This window comes from Notolepis coatsorum (assembly GCF_963971535.1).
Source record: "Notolepis coatsorum genome assembly, chromosome: 6".
Classification (NCBI taxonomy): domain Eukaryota; kingdom Metazoa; phylum Chordata; class Actinopteri; order Aulopiformes; family Paralepididae; genus Notolepis; species Notolepis coatsorum.
The window spans coordinates 47017379-47028056 of record NC_140170.1 but is presented as its reverse complement, the minus strand read 5'-3'; the positions used below and the strand labels follow the sequence as shown (position 1 = coordinate 47028056).

The following is a 10678-nucleotide window of genomic DNA, read 5'->3' as shown; positions in this document are numbered from 1 at the left end:
AAACATGAAAGACAAAACTTTCATTGACAACAATACGCATGTGGACATTAAAAACCTTCTGAGAAAGAAAAAGAGGGTGTTCATGGCTGTCCAAAATGAGCTCCAAGACCACAAGGTGGCGAGATACAACGTAAGGAGGTCAGTAATAGAGGCAAAACGGCGCTACAGGGATACAATTTTACTTCAGTATGAACAGGCTGACTCTAGAGGTATGTGGCAGGGCCTCAGAACGAGGACATGAGATTACAAAGGCACCTCCCTCAAGCTGAACAGTGACATCCAATTGGCAAATGATCTCAAGGTTTGAGGCTGTGAATAACAACACCAGCCTACAAACCACTGCAATGGAGGGGGGGGGGGGGGCACTGCCGATGGAGTCTCAGTGTTCAGGATAACAGAACATGAGGTAAGGAGGACCTTTAAGAAAGTGAATATCAGGAAGGCAGCAGGACCGGACGGTATCCCCGGCCGCATCCTAAAAGTCTGTGCCGACCAACTGGCCCCGGTATTCACTGACATATTTAACCTGTCCTTAGAACAGGCTGTCATCCCCACCTTTCTGAAGAAGTCCACCATTATCCCTGTACCCAAAAAATCCAAGCCTGCTTGCCTCAACGACTACCGCCCTGTAGCTCTCACCTCCATAGCCATGAAGTGCTTTGAGAAGCTAGTGAAGGGCTACATCTGTTCCTCCCTCCCCATCAATTTGGACCCCCTGCAATTTGCATATCGCCCCAACAGGTCCACGGAGGATGCCATAGCCCATGTGCTGCACACAGCAGCATCACGCCTGGACAAGAGGCAGGGGAACTATGTGAGAATGCTATTCATATACAGCTCAGTATTCAATACCATAGTCCCCTCCAAACTCATAGCCAAGCTCAGGGACCTGGGCTTGAACTATGACCTCTGCCAGTGGGTCTTGGACTTCCTGACGGGCGGACCCCAGGTGGTGAGAGCAGGCAACTGCACCTCCTCATCCATCACTCTCAACATAGGGGCCCCCCAGGGCTGTGTTCTGAGTCCCGTCCTCTACTCCCTGTACACACATGACTGTGTGGCACAGCGGAACAACAACACAATCATCAAATTGGCTGACAACACATGTGGTGGGCCTGATCTCTGCAAACGACGAGAGGACCTACCTGGAAGAGGAAACGGTTCTAGCGGGATGGTGTCAAGAGAACAGCCTCTCCCTGAACGTCAGCAAAACAAAGGAGATGATTGTGGACTTTAGGAGGTCGGGGGTCAGGGACTACAGCCCCCTCAGCATCGACGGAGCACCGGTTGAGAGAGGGAACAGTTTTAAGTACCTCGGAGTCCACATATCTGAGGACTTGACATGGACCACACACATTGACAGTGTTATCAAGAAAGCACAACAACGCCTCTACTTCCTTAGGCGCCTAAGGAAGTTCAAAGTGAGTCAGAAGATCCTCAAGAACTTCTACTCATGCACAATAGAGAGCATCCTGACTGGCAATATCACCTCCTGGATTGGGAATAGCACTGCACAAGACCGTAGGAGACTACAGAGAGTGGGCCGTTCAGCCGAACGCACAATTGGAGGGGGGCTTCCCACTCTCCAAGACATTTACATCAAGCGCTGTATGGTTAAGGCTAAAAGAATAATCAAAGACCCCAGCCACCCAAACAACTGCCTCTTTGAACTGCTGCGGTCAGGCAAGTGATACCGGAGTCTCATGGCAAGCACAGAGAGACTCAGAAGGAGCTTCTACCGCCAGGCCATCAGGATGCTCAACGAACAATACCACTATGTAACAACCATCAAATGCACTCACAGCACACACATCCACACGCACACACTCACTTTAAATAAACAACACACTGTAGCACCCACTTTACCCACTTTAGACACTAACACACACTTTATATTTATTGGCATCAATCCCATGCACCTCATTGCACCTCACCACCACAAGGTGGCACCACAAGCTAAGCTATACCTCAACATTCTACACTGATTGAATTGATTGATTGATTGATTGAAAAGTTTATTAACAGTGTTATGTACTAGAGGCCTGATCACTCCTGTGTCACCGGGCATGCAGGTGAGGCCTGCCAATTAGCCAATTAGTGCTGATTGGTTACCTGCTGGGGAGCTTTAAAGGCAGACCTAGTAACACACATGCAGAGTCTGTGCTTAGAGAAAGAGCTGTTACATTCTTCTAGTCCTTGTCCGTTGGGTTGCATTAGTACTTTAGTTTACAGTTACATTAGTAGTTCCTTGAGATAGTAGCACTTTGAGTTAGAGCACAGGGTTTTGGTGTTGGTTTGCACATAGGTTGCGTGCCCATGAGCCAGGGTCGTAACAGTTGGGCGCTCGTCCGGGATCTTTTACCCCTAGAACTTTGTTTGGTGTTTTTTTTTTGTGTTGCACGGGGTGTCATCGTATTATGGTTTGGGTGGTGTTCGTTACATATGGTGTAACGTGGGGGCTGAGCCATTTCATCAAACAGGTGAGTATGCCGTATTTGTTTGTAATTTGATGTGACTACTTATGCTGTTAAAATATATAGTTTAGTGCGCACCACATGTAGATAGGGACATTATTTTCTGGTTGTTGGTTAGCATCCTGTGCACCACGTACTCCTGGGGCGGTCAATGAAATGATTGGTATATGATCTTTGACTGGTAGCAGCTGTGGTTGAAGAAAGTTAGGTCTACAGGGCATTAGTTTAAGGGTAGGTAGATTAGGGCGGCCAGAAAACACAGGTAGTGTGGTAGGGCTTGATTTAGTGTTTCTTAGGGTAGACATGTGGTGGGCCGGTTTTTTCTGCAGTTTAGACGTATCATATGTGGTCATATCAGGTTAGAAGGCGCACCTGTTTGGAATTGTTTGTTGGATTTATTTTGTTTGTTTGAGTGTTTGGTGAGCATACCTGGTAGCACCTAACACCCTGTGTGTATGACACGTCTATTTGGGGTGGGTGTGGTTTTTTTTTAATGTTTTTTTTTGCGTCCTAGAAATGTGCGCTCCGTAGCACACATTGCCACCGCGTCCCTTTATGGTTATTATTAGTGGCTTTGGCATTCTGTATGGTTCTTCAGTGGTTCGGCGTGGTTCTTTAGTCGTTCTTCAGTGGTTCTTTAGTGTTTCTTTGGTGGCTCTTTAGGTGGATTGTGTGTGTACTAGGGTGCTTTTGGCAGCTTTTTGGTGACTCTAAAGTGAACGGGTTGTGGCGCTGGTGCAGAAAAGATGGCTTCCGTTAGGGATTTTGTGGATCACCCTTCACATGACATGTTGGAGAGGTTTTCAAAAGAACAGCTTCTCGAGCTTGCTGTGCACTACAAGGTCGAGCTTACTCCCAGTGAGAAACGTTTGAAACCATCTGCCTTGGGTGCTTTGAGGGTTTTGCTCATTAGGGAACAGGTGCTTGAGGAGAGGGTGGAGGAGCCTCCTTCGTCTGGCGCATCTCCGCTATTACCTGGTGTAGAGGGTGACTGGAGGATAAGGGAGTTGGAGTTTAAGGAAAGGCAGCTACAGCACGAGCGTGAGGAGAGGAGAGAGGAGCGTGAGTTTAAGGAGAAACAAATGTTGTTGGAGCACGAGCGTGCACAGAAGGAGCTTGAATATAAGCATGCTGCCTTGCAGGCGGGTGCTCTGCATCCAGAGTCACGTTCCGGTTTTGATGTAGGCAGGAATATTAGAATGGTGCCTCCATTTTTTGAGAAAGACGTGGAAAGATATTTTCCCCTTTTTGAACGGGTGGCAACCACATTGAAGTGGCCTGATACCGCCTGGACACTGCTGCTGCAATGTGTTTTGGTTGGTAGGGCACAAGAAGCCTACACTGCTCTGTCCCTTGAACAAAGCGCTGATTATGAGCTTGTTAAAGCTTCCATATTGAGGGCTTATGAGTTGGTCCCCGAGGCCTATCGTCAGCGTTTTAGAGGTTATCGCAGGCAGGAGGGGCAGTCTTATGTTGAATTTGGAAAAGAGAAGGAGAACCTGTTTGACCGGTGGTGCACCTCGCAAAAGGCAGAGTCAAGGGAGCAGCTCAGACAGTTGGTTCTCCTAGAGGAATTTAAAAGATGTGTTCCTGATACCGTTTCCACACATCTAAATGAGCGTAGGGTATCGAAGATAGGCGACGCCGCTGTCTTCGCGGATGAGTTTGTGTTGACACACAAGTCCGTGTTTTTGGAGGACTACCGTGTTGAGTCCGGGGATAGGCGCCCTGTTCAGGGGGGCCGTTTCCCAAAACCTGTGTCTGCTGGTCAATTAACTTCACCTCCTAGGCGGGGCGGTTCTGCTGGTGCATTCCCAGAAGGGATTATCTGTTTTTACTGTAAAGAACCTGGTCATATCGTTGCTGGATGCCCGGTGCTTGAGCAGAAAAATGTCAGAACCGTGGCTCTGGTAGAAACCATATGCAGGACGCCTATGCCAACGTTAGATGGGGATGGGGAAAGTATCAAACGTGTGGACAAAGAGCTTGAGGGTTCCTCAAGGTTTATGATGAATGGATTTGTTTCCCTGACTAATGCACTAGAGTCCAAACAGGCTATAACAATTTGGAGAGTTACCGGTGCTTTTCAGTCCCTCATTCTGGAGTGGGTTTTGCCGTTTTCAGAAAACTCTTCTTTGCATTCCGGTGTCGTTGTTCGGGGCTGGATTTGTGGATGCACCTTTGCATGAGGTCACGCTCAATTCTCCCTTAGTATCAGGCAATGTTGTTGTGGGGGTATGTTCACACATTCCCATAAAGGGGGTGTCCTTCATTCTAGGGAATGATTTGGCTGGTGACAAAGTGTTGGCTACTCCGGTTGTAACTCCCATTCCTGTGGTTTCTGAGGTCTCTAATGAGCTGGCACAGAAACATCCAGGAGTGTTTCCTGTGTGTGCTGTGGCACGAGAAATGTCAAAGGACAAAAGTGATGTTGTTGATACTTCGACTTGGGACATTACACTTAGTGACACATTCTTTGTTGAATTAAAATGTGTACCTGTTGAGAATTTTGGAAAGCACACTGTGGATGTACCTCTGCATAATGATTCTCTTGATTTTGGTTTTGTGTTAGGCCCGGTGGTGAAACCAGAGTTGACATGCGTGCCGGAGAAGCATGTGACAGGAGATGATATGGCAGCGCAGTGTCTCAAGGTCTTCCCAGCCTGTACGGTGGCTGAGGCCACGAACGAATTGGAGGATGAGTGTGGGAAGGATGCTATGAGAGGTGCTGTTGTTTCATGTGACACCGTTCTAGTTGGAGAGGCTACTAAGCTTGACTTAGGCTGCCAGCCTTCCCACAGTAGCTCTATTGTCCCTAATGTTTCACTTGTGGGCAGGGATGGTCCCAGTATGTCAGTTGATGATTCTGACATTGATCCACATGTCCACACTGATTCTCTGCCATGCACTAGGTGTGATGGTCAACCTAGTTACCTGTGTCCTGTGGAGCAGGAGCCGCCTTCGCGACCTGGTCTGTTGAGTGGCAGCCATTTTGATTTTGATCAGGACAATGTTATTTTGGGTGACGCCATTTTAGATGGTGTTCCAGACGTTATTGTGACTGTCGTACTGCCATGTTCCCGGTACACTGGGGCTGTACCTGAGGCGGTACAGCCTACTCTGGATGTTCACGGTGTGCAGTATCCTGAACTGCCAGTGCCAGGTGGGATGGATATGGGTGCGGGGGTGGTATCAGTGATCTATGGTTTTGTTGTGCTGTGTTCTGTTCTGTTAAGCGCAGTTCTCAGGTTGATTTTGGTTTGCAGTATAATTTTGACAGATCGGTATCGGTGGTCGTGTTCGACAGGGGCCGACCCGGTTCTTGCCTTGAACCATTTGGATGTTTACGTTGGATCCTCCAGTTTACCCCTTGTTGTGTATACAGACCATAACCCTTTGGTTTTTCTTCGCAGCATGGTGAACTCGAACCATCGTTTGATGCGATGGAGTTTGTTCCTCCAGGCGTATAACTTGGATATTCGCCACATCGTGGGAGGGACAACGTGCTAGCAGACGTCCTCTCACGATCATGGTACCGGTGTTTGTGGTACCCGTTATCGCTGTGGTGGTAGTGGCCCTGACAACTAAGGGGTCACAGTTGTTTTTTGTTTTGTTTATGGGTTGTTGTGTAGTGGTTGCCTCTTGGGCAACCAGTTTGGTGGGGGAGGTGTTATGTACTAGAGGCCTGATCACTCCTGTGTCACCGGGCATGCAGGTGAGGCCTGCCAATTAGCCAATTAGTGCTGATTGGTTACCTGCTGGGGAGCTTTAAAGGCAGACCTAGTAACACACATGCAGAGTCTGTGCTTAGAGAAAGAGCTGTTACATTCCTCTAGTCCTTGTCCGTTGGGTTGCATTAGTACTTTAGTTTACAGTTACATTAGTAGTTCCTTGAGATTAGAGCACAGGGTTTTGGTGTTGGTTTGCACATAGGTTGCGTGCCCATGAGCCAGGGTCGTAACAAACAGATTGCAGAATGGGTACAGTACAGCTCAATACATACAATTGTTAAGAGGATTGTTAAAAAAATCCAGAAAAAGAGTGTATATACATTTGACATAGAAACTGTGCATTGGGGGAGGTTGGGTAGGTGGGGTGGGGCTGTTCATTGGAGGTGGGGGGACACACACTGTACATTGGAATACTGACATACATTTGACATAGAAACTGTACATTGGAGGAGGTTGGGTAGGTGGGGTGGGGTTGGGTGGGGCTGTACATTGGAATACTGACAAAGCCATGCTTGGTCTTTATTGTACAACTGGGTTAGGACATTTGTAGGGGCCAGTTTTGAATTGCAGTCTCCCGTAGGTGTTCTTTGAGAGTGTTTTTGAAGGTGGGTAGTGATTCACATTCCTTTACAGCTTTGGGTAGGGCGTTCCACATTGTTGTGGCATAATTGCGAAATGTGTTTAGTCCCTTGTTTGAGCCGAATCTGGGTTTTACATGATTTGTGGAGCTCCCTCTGGTGTTGTGATCGTGGTATTCACTGACCTTTGGGAAGTATTTTGACATGTACATGGGTACCTTGGTCGTGTAGTGTATCTTGTAGACCAGGCCCATTGCAAGTTGCTGTACTCTGTCGTCTACTCTAAGCCATCCTAGGTTGGCAAAGTGTGCAGGGGTGAGGTGGGTTCTAGGAGTCAGGTCAAGCAGTAGTCTGACTAGTTTGTTTTGAGATGTTTGTAATTTGGTTTTTAGTGCCTTTGAGGTGCTTTGGTACCATGAGGTGCAAGCATAGTCTGTACTGTACTGTGTAGTAGCTGACTGCATAGACTGTACAGAAGTATAGACTGTACATATACTGTATATTGAAAGTTTTTGTTTTGTTTACACTTGTTTACGTACTTGACTTTCTATCTTATACTTATATTATACAATTTTACACTATCTTGTTATTTTATCTAGCACACTCTCAGGCGCCAAACAGAAAGAAGCATTTCATGCTAAAGTATTCTGTATTTCTGTATGACAACTAATGAAGATACTTGAACTTGAAACTTGACAGCTACAAGGAGAGCTACAAGGACAGATTGGAATGGCTTCAAGCGCCCTGACTATTACTAGCAGCCAGGTGTGGAAGCAGCTCTCCAGGCTCAGCGTGACTTAGTTCAGGACTTAGTTGTCTATATATATTTGTACATGGGGTTGACTCTGATAGAATCTGTGCATGATACCAAGGGGAGCTGTACATACTATGTTATCATTATTGATATAGTATACATGTGTTTCACCTGTCCGGCAGATCAGACCCTCGCCTTTATTTTTCATGAATATATTGTTCTTTACCTTTTATTCTTATATTTTTATTCTCATTCTCATTTTTACTTATATGACCCTGTCTGTACCTCCCCCCCCCTCTCCTGTGCTGCTATGACCCCTGAAAATCCCATGACAGGTAGTCAATTTCTATGTACATACTGTATCTTTGTGAATATACTATAGGTGGATTTATATACCTACAATACCTGATTGATTAACGTACATACAGTATGTACCCGAAAGGTCTGTATTTACAATGTTCATGTTCCTTGCCTGGTTCTAATCTATGTGGACAAGCACCATCTGTTCTCCAGCCCATTTTCATGGAAATATTTCTTTGTATCTGTTCTTCAATATCTTTATTAATGTGTTAATGAATAATTTTATATTATTTTATGACCTGTTTTGAATCTGTAATCTATTTCGCGTGAAGCACTTTGTAAACTGTTTTATAAAAGTGCTATAGAAATAATTAGTGTATGTACAGCTCGGATCCAACTTGGATGAAGCTTTGCACATAGGTTCACAAGGACCTGCACTCTCAAATATTTGTCAAATACGTCAACAACAATTGTCCATCGAAATCAATAGCTGGCGTCACCCAAATGGGGGACAGCGGCACTTGCAGGCTTTGCACGCTTGAGCACAGGTGTAGGCATCTCTGAGTGCCCTTCTAGTTATTATTATTACTATTGTTATTATTGCCGTGATGCCGATGATATTAATGATGATTATTATGATTGTTATTAAAATAATAGAGTGAATAGAGTGAATGCGAAGCATAAGTTGTAAAGTGCTTTGAGTGGTCGGCAGACTTGTAAAAGCACTATATAAATGCAGTCCATTACGGCGGCTGGGTGGCGCAGCGGACATTGCGCTCGTCACCAACGCAGGAGACAATGGGCTCGAATCCGGCTGTCGGCGTTGCCTCCGGCTTGGGCCAGCCGTCATACTAACTCAATTGGCAGAGTTAGCGCGTCGGAAGTCGAATGGTGGTAGTCTGGTCGACTCCTACAGGTCGGTTGGGGACACCTGCACAGCAAAAGTCAGGAAAATGGCGGTGTGAGCCTCCTACACGTTACTCCTCGCCAAATGAGAGTCCGCGCTGGCAGGTGAAAAGATGTGACAGGCTGCCTCCACGTGCATCGGAGGGGACACGTGATGCAAGGCTTCTATCCTCCCTACAACCGGCCAGTGGGTGGCATATGCGAGCAACGTTCAAGACAGGGGAGGGGAGAATTGGCACAATGGAATTGGGATGGGAGAAAAAATAGAAAAAAAGAGGAGAAAAAGTGGACACAAAAAATAATAAAATGTAGTCCATTATTATTATTATTATTATTATTATTATTATTATTATTATTATTATTATTATTATTATTATTATTATTATTATTATTATTATTATTATTATTATTATTATTATTATTATTATTATGCATGTGTGTGTGTCCTGCTCACCCTCCTGGATGCTGCAGCCTGGTCCCATGCATGGCTGGAAGTCCTGGGTGTGAGGGCAGGGGACACTGAGGTCCAGCTGGGCCTTCAGCATCCTCTGCCTCATCCGACGGCCTTTATCACAGGTAGCGCTGCTGCACGCAGACCAGGGGGACCAGCCCGAGTAGATGCACGTTTCTGGGGTGTCATCTGAGCGAAGGAGAGAGAGAAGGGGAGGGAAGAGAAAAAGCTAATGAGAAGGGAAAACGAGGGAACTATAGTCTACAGTCGAGGACCTGCCTGGGTTAGTCATAATTTCTGGGGTGTGTCAACTGAGACGTGAGAGAGAGAGAGAGAATCAAACTAATGAGTTAATGGCCAGCAGCTCCAGGCAGATCAGAGAACTGTCTAAAGAAGGACAGACAGACAGACAGACAGACAGACAGACAGACAGACAGACAGACAGACAGACAGACAGACAGACAGACAGACAGACAGACAGACAGACAGACAGACAGACAGACAGACAGACAGACAGACAGACAGACAGACAGACAGACAGACAGACAGACAGACAGACAGACAGACAGACAGACAGACAGACAGACAGACAGACAGACAGACAGACAGACAGACAGACAGACAGACAGACAGACAGACAGACAGACAGACAGACAGACAGACAGACAGACAGACAGACAGACAGACAGACAGACAGACAGACAGACAGACAGACAGACAGACAGACAGACAGACAGACAGACAGACAGACAGACAGACAGACAGACAGACAGACAGACAGACAGACAGACAGACAGACAGACAGACAGACAGACAGACAGACAGACAGACAGACAGACAGACAGACAGACAGACAGACAGACAGACAGACAGACAGACAGACAGACAGACAGACAGACAGACAGACAGACAGACAGACAGACAGACAGACAGACAGACAGACAGACAGACAGACAGACAGACAGACAGACAGACAGACAGACAGACAGACAGACAGACAGACAGACAGACAGACAGACAGACAGACAGACAGACAGACAGACAGACAGACAGACAGACAGACAGACAGACAGACAGACAGACAGACAGACAGACAGACAGACAGACAGACAGACAGACAGACAGACAGACAGACAGACAGACAGACAGACAGACAGACAGACAGACAGACAGACAGACAGACAGACAGACAGACAGACAGACAGACAGACAGACAGACAGACAGACAGACAGACAGACAGACAGACAGACAGACAGACAGACAGACAGACAGACAGACAGACAGACAGACAGACAGACAGACAGACAGACAGACAGACAGACAGACAGACAGACAGACAGACAGACAGACAGACAGACAGACAGACAGACAGACAGACAGACAGACAGACAGACAGACAGACAGACAGACAGACAGACAGACAGACAGACAGACAGACAGACAGACAGACAGACAGACAGACAGACAGACAGACAGACAGACA

At 46.7% G+C, this 10678-nt stretch overlaps 1 protein-coding gene across 1 annotated transcript in view; it reads right to left on the bottom strand.

Annotated features, from left to right (window-relative positions):
• LOC311229460 (spondin-1-like) overlaps positions 1-10678 on the bottom strand; it is a gene marked incomplete at its 3' end in the record, with an annotated part of 239998 nt that overhangs the window by 24198 nt on the left and 205122 nt on the right. Inside the window, 1 exon segment of the mRNA XM_084315541.1 lies at positions 9198-9383. Within this exon segment, the coding sequence (XP_084171667.1) occupies positions 9198-9383 (186 nt within the window).